Here is a 13,591-nt window from a genome sequence, read left to right as displayed (position 1 = left end):
GTTTCTTAAGCACGATGTTTGTCCATTTATTTCAAATATATTTTTTTAAATGAACTCATCTCAATATTATCTTACTGTTTTTATTTTAAACTTGTTATAACCTTAGCCACGTTAATTGAATTGGTGCCTTTGAAAAACTGAAGAAGTTACAGTCAAAGAACTACTTCTTTCTTAAAGTCAAAAGAAGAAGAATAAAACTCAGAATCAAAGCCCAGTTCTATTATTCATGTTACCGGAAAAGTTCACGGTGACCTTTTTGTCCGTAATTAACAAGATGTGCAAACAATTTCCCTGCTTCTTCCAGCTTCGAGGTACATTCGTTGCAGAGCGCACGGTTCTCGTGCCGCTACTCCGTGCCAATCTTCGTTCAATTATGATTTATGTCCTTCCAAGCGGCACTTTGCATTCGCAGTAGGTCAAATCTTCCGCAACGTAACAGTTTAAAACAACAACAAAGGTCACCAGCGAACATGCAGTTCGGTGCAGTGCGCGGGCGGAACCGACGCGGGCCTTCTTCGCTAGGGTCAATGTTGGGTCGTGCGGCAAAGGAAAGGTTTCTCAGTCAATCGGTCTGCTTTTTATGAATGGTGCCTCTTCTTATTGGGCGATTGCAAGATTTTTTATTACACTTTTCATATACAAATTACAAAAATTGACATATCTGTTGTACACGCTTCGTTGAATAGTTTGTATAATTACTTTTAATGAGTATAATTACAATTTAGTTTACGATTGCGTTGCTATTATCATTATTATTTACTGTACATAAAACGAGAGGAGTATTGAGTGGTATGTGGGTTTAATACATAGTGTATCAATAGGAGTTTGAAACAATTAGAATAATGATCGTACTTAAATTCTCTCCGTTAGGTAGAGTAAACGTAGAGGCTCGGACACGAATAAGCACAGTTACTCTACCTAGAAGGGCTGTGGTTTGAAATGTGCTTGAAGTGATAGATTCACAACTTTGTCTTTGCTCACGCCGGAAGGGGTGCAGTATTGGTAAGCTCTTTCCCACACTCAGAAGCGGAAAAATTACTAAAATATTACTTCCAGATAGAATAGCATTGATATTCACAGCACTATATACTATTCACAGGCCTATACATGAGGGGTATGATTCACAGATGTGAGCTTAGAAGTCATGCGCTAGAGGAAACATTTACAACATAAGCAGTGAAGGGAAGTGAACAAAGTAAGTTCGACTGGTTAAGATGATCATTGAAATAAATACTAAGGTAACTGGCAGACGACTGGTCCTTGTTGTTCCCATTTTACTGGAAAGGTCCTGGGAAGCGTGGGTTGTACCGCGGTGCAGATGGAATGTGGGCTCCTTCCGCACGATACCCATTCTCATCGGCGATGTAGCTGATGGTGTAGACCACTCCATCCGGTCCGGTATACGAATACGATCCCTGCATGACCTGTGCTTCGGCGGGTGTTCCCGGATTCTTCAAGAAACCTCGTTGTTCTGCGCGAATTCCGTTGCTGGTTTCATAACTGTAAATGTATGAGCCATCGGGATTTGGCTCGTACACTTGATTCAGAATAACAGCACTAGCTTCAGGGCCTCCGTAGGGTACCGGCCTGATTGGACCCGGAATAGGGCGAATTTGAGCCGACACGGTCGCAATGGCAGCAACAAGCACGATTACCTGCAAAAAAATAATCACTATTAAGCACTGTTCGGGTTCACTTCGAAATCCTTCTATCTAAAGTATTCGCAAAAACATCCAGTACCGAGGGCGCCCCTTGCTAATCAGTTCAATAAATCGTTAGATTTTATTTGCGTTTTCAGGCCAAATAGCGCACTGATGTAATTGTAGTGGGCCTAGCAGCTTGAAGCACGAACCTCGATCGAGGTTGATCATCGCCTAGCGGAGTCAGCCAGTAGTCGTAACTTTGACCACTCGAGATGCTACACGGTAGATTATTTTTCCCTTTGGTTATTAGCAAAAAAATGCGCAATTTCAGCTCCCGAACGGACGAAGCTGCTCGACAGATGTACGACTTGCTGTCACCGCCGGGTCGCTGATAAGCTCATTTCATTAAAGCTTACCGATAATGAGGATGTTTGTCATCAATCGATGTCATGGGAGGGCAGATATGCCGGCTAATGAAATGTCATTTGATGGATCGGTTAGGGGAAAGCCGGTCACGAGTATTTAGCGGAAAATCTGTGAGGCTATGTCAGCTATATCAATTAAAAACATACTACTGATGTTCTCGTTACATTTAGGCTAGTCAAATGTCTTGAAAAAACTCCAACAAGAGCGTTTTGAAGAGAATACGAAGGAATCGGGCGCTTGCAATAGAGACAGTTGGGTGAGAAGTGAAGATGAATAATATTAATTTTTAAACAAGCATCTGAATAAACCAAATATATGATATCCGATGCGCGATTTGTTATGAAGAATCAGGAATCATTTCACTACTTGTATTTCTGAATTTTTCTAGTGAAATTGGAAATCGTCTTCTACAGTAAAATCATAAGGATTTAAAGGAAAGGTTTTTTTTTGTATATTCAAAGAATTAAACGAAACGAATTATTCATCGATAGTGATGTCATGGGAAAATACTTGAATTGAGTACTAAATTCCATGTGGAAATGCGGTGTGAAATATGTTATATTTCATAGAAAAATCCTTCGGAGTACGGACAAGAATTTTCGGAAGTAATCAATGTTACTAAAACCACAGGTTCCGCGATTTGCATGAATTTTTTCAAGTACTTGAGAAAAAAAAATCTGAATATCTCAAAAACGACTATTTCTAGGATAAAGGCTTTTAGCACTAGAAAGCACGGAATTAAATAATTTAAAAAAAATGGAAGAGAGAAAGTAAAATAAGACTGTGATAAAATAACTAATATGTAAAGAAATTCATTTAAACAAAATTTTCATAATTTTTATATTACTTACAAGCATATAACAAGCTATGTTCTACAATAGAACAAGAACAAAATTTTAAACAATTGTGCTATTTTATTCTAATTGAAAACGAAAAGCAGTCAAAATTACTTCCTTGGGCAATCAGGTATTAGTAAATTGTATGTTTTGGATAAGTATTATCACATTCTAGTGTTTAAATGACAATGTTCATACATGAATTGATAGTAGCATGCCGGATTAGTTCGACAACACGAAATTTTCTTGATTATTCTGTAATCCACATGCTCTTTTCCGAAATTTGTTCAAGTAATATTTTGAAATCTTGGGGAAGCGTCCACTTTGACGAAGTTTGGCACAATATAGGATTGTTTTTTTTGCTGCTATATTTTTGGCAACACTGTTTTTGACAGAAAACGCGTGAATCGAGTCTTGTGTCATTGTCAAACTTGTTCAGTTTGGTCTATAATTTAATCATAAATCGATTTTCAACTACTCACTAATAGTACTGTTGTTGTACCGTTGAATTCCACTATATCACGTCATTACACTCTCACAAAGTCACTATTTTCACAGTCACTATTTTTCCGAAAGTGTATCGAACGTTATAATACAGATACGTATTTCGGAATGCTATTTGCATCCTTCTTCAGTGTATCGGTTTTATAAGTTTATTGAAAGAATGCTGCAGTGAAGTTCGTTTTATACAAACGTAAGTAGGTAAACCACAAAAGGGACAAAAAAAAATTTGAAAAGGTAAAAACAGGTAATAGAAAACTGGAAGAGTTAAGTGTTTTCTATGTTTGTTTTTATCTTGGAAATTCAGCGATTTACAACGTCTAACATTTGGTGAATGGGCGCTAGCAGAGTTGGAGGAAGATTCTCCTTTTTGTCGAAAAATTGGGTTCAGTGCCGAAGCTGATCTCTGGTTGAATGAAAAAGCAAAATTGCCGCATCTAGAGTGAAGATCAGTCAGAAGCATTGCAAGAGATACCAATGCAACCCAGAAAGTTACTTTTTGGTGTGGATTACGAACCTTTGGCATCATCGAACCGTACTTCGACGAACCGACCGACGATGGGCGGAACGTTACTGTGAATGGTGAGTTCTACTCTGTATAGATTGATGATTTTTTTTGCCAAAAATGGAAGAATTGACCATGCCTGACGTGTGATTTCAACAAGACGGTGCCACACTGTACGCGAAACAATGATCAAATTGAAGGCCGTCTAGTTGTGGAGTCATGTTAAGGCTCCCCGGGTAGAAGTGATTTGCAAACCAATACCAAATTCTGTCATTAAAATCAAACATCTCAATGGTAGAAATTACCATTATTTAGTTTGAAATAAGAGTTAAAATATCAAAAATCATATCAAAGCTTGCATGAGAAAATAGTAACAAAATAAAAAATTCTGTCATTGTAATATCAAACCAAGAACAAAATATTTATAGAAGATGAATTTGATAATTATTTTATAATCTAGCATTTAGAATAAAGTAATATCTTAAGTATTTCTCTTATCTGATTCCGATGCAGTTTATTCAATGGTATTTTATTTGAAGATAAAACTACTGGGTCAATTTACTTAATGAAATTGAAATAGTTCATCAATAACGAAATAAGATATTATAACTAATTTTGATGTTGAATAGATATTGTACAATGTCTTGATCCCTTGATGAAATATCACGAAAATATCAAATATCGCTCTGACAACACAGAAACATCAAGCCAAGATATGATGGTAAAATTTGTTATTATTTTGACCTTTGTTTGTTATTTACACCTACCCGGGTCATATCTACAAGGATAAACCAGCAACGATTGATGCATTGGAAGCCAATATTAAATTTTCTAAATTTTTTGGTGTTTTTTTCAGACAACCAAATCCTATCGGCAAATCGGATTGCCGAGATTTAAAACATATTTTTTACTAGAATTCGGCGATACGCTTGTAATCTAATGTTATCTGTCAATTGTGCATTGCATCACGTCGTCTACTATCTACTTTTCTGCTTCGCGGTTCAAATTGAGCTGTCTAAGTTTTTTCACTAAGCATTTGAATTCTGCTCTGCACTGACGAATGGAAGACAAAACGTAAAGAATAGTACTTTCTAATTTTTTAAAGTATCAGATGACTCGGGTGTTAAGGTGAAATGTAGCGGAATGCTCGAATCGCGTTTTTGATCAATTATTCAAAAAGGAGACCGATTTTAGAAAAAAATATATTCACTTAAGTTTTCGAAATCAAATTTATCACAACTAAGTATTCTTAGAATTTTGAAATTTTGCTTTACCGAGCCGTTTGGTTTTTGGAATGTATAAATGGTTACTGTTCCGTTCCACGTGGATGGTTTTAGATCTGAAAAGTAGTGTTTGTACCAGAATTTCCCAAAGAATCTGAAAATGCAACTCAAAATTATAAAATTTTAGCCAAAACAACCGAAATTAGAAAAACTTTTCCGCATTTTTTTATTGCTTGAGCGCTGCTGTTTCGTATTGAGGTAGTGTGAGAAATGCACGGTGGACTCGGGGGCATTATATCGTGAGAATCAAACAAATTACTTATCAAATAATGACGCGAATTTATGCAGTTTATTTTCTAAGTAACTGTCATTTATAATGCTAAAAATGTCCAACTCTGTTGAGCTCGCTGCATTGATGTTGCTGAAGCAAAATGCTTGGCTGGGTAATATCATATAATAGGTATTATTTAGATTGTAGCAATTTTGATAGCAAAACTAAAACTTCAACCTTGACAGGCTATTGAATGAAATGAATACAAGTCCAGTATTATCATTAATGTAGAATATTTGAAAATATAACCTTTATATAACCTGTGATACAAACAATGTGACCTGGTGAACTACTGGAAAAGATATCGAAATTATTGGAATGTTCTCTTGTCTTCAATCGTTCTTTTGAAGAAGAATCCATGCTTGCTACTAAACTCAGGCATATACATGGTTAGCAAGTTAGTCAATTCATATACATATAATCTCATGTTAGTTATTCATAATTACTAATGATACATAGCTGTAGTTAAAGAGTAATCACTAACAATAACGATTGAATTAGCATATATTCAAAGTGTGAAGGATTCAAAAATCCATTACGTCCAGTAATTTTTACTAGCCAACATAACGAGAGGTAAGTCCACTGCGCCCAATCACTAAAAAAAGTTCCGATTTGTATGTGTCGGTTTTTCTTGTTATGCTTTGTGCGACGGTTCGTTCAACTGATGCAGATTAAATTTAGCGCGCATTTTATGACGCTACATTTCACCTTAATGATTCAATTGATGCTTTTGTTAAGCTACCAGCAAAATTGTTGCTGACAAGTTCTGAAATAATTGACAAGTCACAAATTTAGAATTGCTGAGATTCTAGGTTAATATATATTGTGCCGAGACGATCACCGAGAACTTGGCTGGGTAAATCTCAGTAATTTATTCGCTGAGATTCAGCAATAAAATTTATGTGTTTACATTTGTCATAAGACAATGATGAAAATGATAAAATTCGATATCGTTGAACTACAGGTGTTATTCAAAATATAATTTGCCAACTTTAAAAAGTCATGCCAAAGATCTAGAAGTATAGAAAATGAGTTCTTTACAGACTAACGATTGACGGATGAAAAATCCAAAAACCATTTGTGAAACACTAATGCAACAGGGGAACAAAGAATAAAATTTCCATTTTTACTCAATAATGTCAAAGAATTCCAAGAAAATATTTTCAAAGTATTTCTTATGCATACAAAACAGTAGAGTCGATAAAAGATAATTAGAGTATTGGTAAAATTCACTGTCATGCCCGGTTAACCCCATTCACACGTTTGGTACTGTATATCGAAGACTGACTGTGAAACTATTCCAGACATGTGAATAACTCCAATAAACAAAATGCTGCTAATCAAAATGACCGCAAACAACTTTGTTTTACCCCATATTGCCTTTTTTCGACATTTTAGGAAAAAAATCTTCTGAAGGGTATTTGGGTCAATTATAGTTAACAAAAACGGTTGAATCCCCACAAATTGGATTACAAATAGTCAATGGTCGAATTAATTTCGTTATATCGGTTTACCACAATTATTCCTCAAACTTAGCTTTTAATCGGATTCTGATCTTCAATCCTGAAGATTTTTCTATATGCCCTATCAAAATTTATCCATATAGGGGACAGCATTTTTGAGTGTCCCTAACTTTTAGAATGAACATGCAGAGAAACAAAGCCATGCGGATATTATGCTCCACCCTCGATTCAACAGTGTGCTTCAGTTTAAAATATTGTTTTGTAGATTAATAACAATTGCCAAAACAAAATGTAGCGTTATAAGGATTGAAAATGTTAATTTCCGATTACTACAGGGTCCGCCATCTAACTTCTTTTATTGAACTAGCCGTTATTTCGACATTGGTAACCTTAATGTCATTTATGATTTGACAGAAACTTCCAAGACCTTAATGTCACTTATGATTTGACAGAAACTTAGTTCTATCCTTCCGCTGAACGAAAATGGTTGTGTATAAGCTTGGGGAACGCGTGAAAATATTGCCTTCGAAGATCGAATTATCAGTCTAAATTCGAATGTCGTTTGGCCGTCTCGGAACTGTGATTTGACGCCGTTAGACTATTATCTTTGTAGGGGTTGTTAAAGATAAGTGTTATGTGGACAAGCCAGAGACAATTCAAGCTTTGAAGGACAACATTCGTGCAGCCATAGCTGAAATAAAGCTGTATACAATCGGAAATGTACTAAAAAACTGGACCGACCGTATGGCGTACTGCAAGGCCAGCCGAGGCAGCCATTTGAATGAAATTATATTCCACAATCAACCGGAAGGATTGTACTTTAATATGAAAATATAAATTTTGAAATCGAATGAACCGTTTGTGTTTTATTGCATGTTTAAAAAAAAGTTACATGGCGGACTCTGTATTAGTTGATTACGCAAATAATTGCTGATGCCAGTGTTGGTAATTGCCGAAAATTTGACAGAAGCTGCTATATTGCTATCTATATTGTATACAACATTTAAAATCCGGTAGAAGATGCTACAAGAACTCGTGTTTCTCAATGCATGAACCTTGAGAGAATTTTGCTACATTTCTTCGCTCCACTTCATACTCTGAGTATTTCACGCCCTTTAAAAAATTTTACAGTCTGATAATGATCGTTGGTGTGTGCAATTTCCCAAGAGAGAATCGCAAGTTGACAATTATCGCAGAAAATCGAATCGATGATTCAACTCGATGATTCTCATACTAGGTTGCAATATTTCAAAACCTTTGTGTGGAGCATTCACAGACATTTTCATAGACACAACTTACACAAAGGTTATATGCACATAGTTAGAATAAGCGACAACAGTAAAATGATTCTATCGCAATTATCAACTGCCTGTATAGAATCGGATCGCGAAACGAGAATAAGCGACCGTTTGTTGCTTCAGAGAGGATCCCCACAGCAGCATGCTAACCTTTGATTCTCAGAAATGTCATCGAGAGAAATTCGCTCTCGCACTGGTGTCAATTCTATGAGTCATGCCAGATTTTTGTTGTTGCGATGATTTCCGTTTCTCTTTGATGGCACTGATTCAATCGTTGAAGAGTTGCCAGTGAACATTCTTTGATACGATAAAAGCCATCCTTGGCTGATGCAAATAATATTTCCTTTATCTGCTTTTCTTCTATATAGACATTTCAAGAGACATTTTGCATCATTGTTGTGGGGCGTAATTTTTCTTGTTCTGGGGCTTACCACTGATTTGTTGTAAGGCATATTATACGGCTGCTGAGACATTATGTCAACTTTCTTCCGCATTCAGAAAGGATGCTGATTGCAGTTGATCAGAATCGATTTCTATAAGATTAAAAACGTTAAAAAGTAGATTGATAACAGATTCAAGGACAGCACAAAATTCAAAATCGATTTTGGTGAACCGTAATCTTCCACCTTTCGAAATGCGATAGACAGTTTCAATTAAAGATATTGATACGTACCGAATTGTAAAGTAGTTGATTGTTTAATGTGCATGATAATAGATGTAAATTCAATATAAAATATTTTTATCTGTGTACGTTCTGGGTTTTCTACGTAATATAAAACAATTTTAGTCAACTCCTTCTCCTTCCTGAATGTTGTGTAAAGTTTATTTGAAGCTGCGAATTATGAATAGAATTGGGTTAAGACGGGTCTGGTGCTGCCATCTCCACTGTACATAATTGAGTAGCTGAAGTTTTATTTATAATATTAACTCATATTGTTAGGTCGTATTTGATCTGCTTCAGTATTATATATTAAAGTCTAACTGAATATTATCAGAATACAATTTGGGTGAAACGATTCAACGAGTTTTGTACAGTCATTGAAACTATATGCAATCTATTTGTCAAAATTTTTCACACCAAAAATTCTATTTTTAATTTTCTGCTATTAACTCGCTTTTATAGCCAAACTTCTATAGCCAAACTAGAAATTAATTCAGTACAAAGAGATATAACTTGGGTTAAAATGAACATGATATCATTTTGTTAATTTCATCTAAACTAAGCCTACTTTACTAACAATAAACTGCATCTGTATCATGCCTCAAAAAATTCGTCGTGTTTTTTATCCATTTTCCCTTATTGGGTAACGGTTCGAAAGGAAATGCATCTAATTGTCACGGGGGACGAAAAAATGATATATTTTGTAAAACTGACGGGGACGAAAAATTGATATATTTTGTAAAATATTCACCTGATGAAGCCGGCCCATGAACTGCTAGGTAAAATTGTTGGCCATGAGACAATTTTCGGTATTCTGAGGTATCAGTGTGGTGTAATGTACTGCGAATTAATATAATCTGCTCAATCGATGAACATAGATCGCTACAGACAACAAACTATCAATTTGAATAACGCGTTGAGTCTTTAACGGAATGGGCCCAAAAATATGAAGGAGTTTTCTATCAACGAGACAACTCATCGTATCATACCGCTAAAAGGGTGAAAAATACATTTAAAGAATCTTATTGGGAAATATTATCGTACCCGTCGCACATTCCCTACCTTGCCCCGTCTGACTATCAATTTTTTGTATGTATGGGACATTCACTTGTAGAGTAGCGATTCATTCATTCATCATGAAGAAATCGAAACATGGCACACCTAATGGTGAGCCTCTGAAGAAACAAGCTCCATATCTCTCAGATTCAACAAGCAATTTTATAACTTGGACGCAGTAAGTAAGATTGTACTTTCGATTCAACGACCGATTTCTTTTAAACATTGCATCTAGAAATATATTTTCAGCGTTTAAGAGAATATAGCGGAACCAGATATGTCTGATTTTATGTATCATATAATAAGCTTGGACATCTGTATCGCGAATTATTTTCAGGAAACCATGACAATTTTTGAATTTAATTTTAAGGAAAAAGGCCAAACATTGGTTATTGTTGTTGTATGTTTAAGTGTCTCATAATTGTACCGGTTATTTGTAAAGAAAAACCCCAAGATTACTTGAAGGTAAACATTTTGGACTGGATAATGTGGAATTGAATGCATCACTGTAAAACGCATAAACAGCTTGCCTCCACATTAAACGAACTTTAAAGCTCATTCAAAATGGTTAAAAAATGGGAGCCGCACGAGATGAAGTCGACAGATATCAAACTGCGGAGTTGGAGGTTCGATATGTTGCAGGAGTGAAATAACATCAATCGATTGTGTATCGCATTAATTGTGACGAAAGTCGAAAGATTGTGAATGTTAAAGAAATCATTTGCAAAACCCGATAATCAGTCGAATCCTACGAATAAGCAAAATACGTGCTTAAATGTGCGAAAGTTCGCCATAAGACGGAATTATAAGCGTGCGTGTACTCGAAAAAAACACTTGAAGAAAACACTGTATCTAAATTAACCAAAGCGTTTGCACAAGACCAGAAACAAATCCGTAATATTTCATCACGATAACTTTTGGCCACAAAGTGGATGGGAACTTATTTCTAAGTCTTCTTATATTCCACACTTGGCAAAACAGTTCGTGCTGAAGAACCGCACAGAGCTTGGTAGTTCTACAGAAAGAACTAACTCCATTGAACCGAAATTTCGTTCTTCTTTGTGTATGTTTCTTCTGCAAAAATATGAGAGTAACAAGTAGTTTTTTGTAGTAAAAAATTTCAAATTTGTGAGTACTTCTTTGCATATATTGCAGTAATCTCTTTTGTATACTATTTTGATGAATGTATGCAATTTCTACTATATTCCTTAGTCCTGAGACCGTTCCAAAATATGCAGTAGATTCGTGTACTCTCTAGAAAAATTCGATCACTTCCATTTCTGTTGAAACGAATAAAAAACTATCATTCTTAAATAAAGAACTCCAATTCACTCATTCTTCTAGAAGAACTAGGTTTTTGAACTGCTCGCGAAGGGATGGCCTATCTCTACTTGGTATTATCCTACTGCATTTCGTTTAGATCGATGCATCACACTCTTACCGAAATACGCTTTAGTCGAGAGAATCATAAAATTATTCCAATTCGTATTTTAACCCAAAAAGTTTTATCTATCTGGAGTTAATAAATAGTTAGAAAATGATAAAATGTGATGGCTACCCAAAGACAATACTTTGAATGAAAACAATCCATAAAAGCCTGAATTTCAATTAAAAAAGTTGAAGATTTATTTTTAGTCCCTAAAACAAATCATCCAGATGTAAGAGGATCATCATTTGTTTATTGATTTATTCATTGGGTGTTTAAAGATAGTTCACTCTTTAGATATTAATTTTTTCATTCACATCCAGTAAATGTTTCTACATCAAAACCTCAAATACAGCTGATACAGTAACATTCTATATTCAAGAACACGCAAAATTATCCGATTTGAAAATTACAGGAGTCTGGATTCAATTAAATAAAAGAACAAAGAATCGGTAGCGACTGAACCGAGAATCATTAGATCACAAACTATGTCCGTTGATCGACTGAGTCACAGAAGCACATATCAGCTTGATGGGTAAATAGTACATTTAAATTCATATGGTTGTACTAGCTAGCCAAGGGCAAATGACAAGCGAAACCTGTAGAATTCAATACACAAAGATTAATGTTATTCTTTGTCAAATCCAGTCGTTTGACAAATTAGCTTATTATGAATTTCATTGTTTGGGGGAATTAGACCATTTGTTAAAATCATCCTTTTCCTCTATAACTTCATACTTGTGGACTATAACTTCATAGGCGTAAAACAGCCATATTTTTTTCCCTGGCTACTATTGTCCGCGCAGCCCTAAGATATACCGCTATCCTAAATAGACTCCTCTTTCAAAGTCGCATTTTACTCAATAGCAGAAGGATCAACAATTGTTTCCCGACGACAAAATGAACCTTCAGCATCGTCTGTACTGAATTTGAGACACTTTGATTCTTAATTTTTTTTTCTTGCTTTCCGAACTCTCTATTCTATTCCTCTATTCTCTAGCACTGGTATTAGATTAGCAATATGCAAACATCATCGCATCTTTGTTTCCGTCAATTTTGAAATTTCGAAGCGTCTCCAGAGCTACAAAAATGATGCGAAAATGATTACGTTGAAAAAAGTGTTGAATAATTCTATTCCGATGACACTAGCCGGTTTCCTAGATGTATATTTTGCTTTCACTACTTTCCAATACTATTGACAGTAGTGCTAATTTTCAGTTATTCCAGTTTTAGATTTTGACAGAAAAAATTTACTTTTATGAACTCTGTAGCACAAGTTATTGAACTTTCTATACGCGAAACAGGCCAAACTGTCAAAAAAGATTTTCATTTGACTGACTCGGCTTTCTGTAGAAAACAAGTCCTTTTCAAATAGTTTGTCTATAACTAGTCGTCATGTACATAGCCTAATTTTTCCGAATCACTCTATTGTTCTACTTTAAAAAAATTGCTGTAGACTAGAGGAACAAAAATCCGAATTTATATTCAATTAGTTCTTCAATATTACATGGATACAAAAAAACGGATTCACATTAGTTATACACTACGGAAGATGTGCACAATTTTAGAAACATCTGCATTTCCCACATTTCAAAAGTCCTGCTCCACTTCATGTATCACTATTCCACCACGGTACAGTCCAAATCACTTACGAATTTCATGCTGAATTAATTTTCCAACTCGATTATCTAACACTTCACAAAGGATTTTGTCAACGAAAATCTGTGGCTAAGGTTGCCTCTGGTCCGTATCGGTACTGTTCGTTACTTGATCTTGATCACTGGAAGGCGCGAAATAATATGATATGATTATTAGGATCGCAGTTCGTAATATATACCCTCTTCAAATCTGTTCCGAAGCTGCCAGCCGCGGGCCGTAAAACCGAGTGGCTGGCTGCCGGTTGACGGTAGTGGAATTAAAATATGAAGAAGAGATTATTAATAATATGCCGACTGTGTACGTAAACAATATCCATCCCCCGGTGGCGGCGAATACTACTAGCACGGGAAAACCAAAAGCCTTTACACACTAGCGCAGGGCTGAGAACATCGCGTGCACTAGCTTTGCCGGGTGAGAGTACCCGTACAACCTTCGGCTTCGACTCACCATCTCGGAGAGGGGGATGCAAACTGTCTCTAAGATTTTTACTTGTAGTACAGAAATCTCCTTTTGCTGACAGGGTTTCGCCCCATGTCGAATTCAACAGTAGAAGGCTCACGATT

General features: G+C 35.7%; 1 protein-coding gene across 1 annotated transcript; it reads right to left on the bottom strand.

Moving 5' to 3' along the window:
- Positions 1-575: 575 nt before the first annotated feature.
- On the bottom strand, positions 576-13,177 carry LOC131430013 (cuticle protein CP14.6-like). The gene is made up of 2 exons (XM_058594618.1): positions 13,022-13,177; positions 576-1,655 (listed from the first exon to the last, which is right to left on the bottom strand). Exons 1-2 carry the CDS (start codon positions 13,028-13,030, stop codon positions 1,275-1,277), a joined length of 390 nt encoding a protein of 129 aa, XP_058450601.1. The 5' UTR covers positions 13,031-13,177; the 3' UTR covers positions 576-1,274.
- Positions 13,178-13,591: the final 414 nt, after the last annotated feature.

The sequence above is a fragment of the Malaya genurostris genome, chromosome 2, assembly GCF_030247185.1.
Source record: "Malaya genurostris strain Urasoe2022 chromosome 2, Malgen_1.1, whole genome shotgun sequence".
Taxonomy (NCBI): domain Eukaryota; kingdom Metazoa; phylum Arthropoda; class Insecta; order Diptera; family Culicidae; genus Malaya; species Malaya genurostris.
Note: the sequence above shows the minus strand (reverse complement) of the source record. Positions and strands in the feature narration are given on the sequence as shown.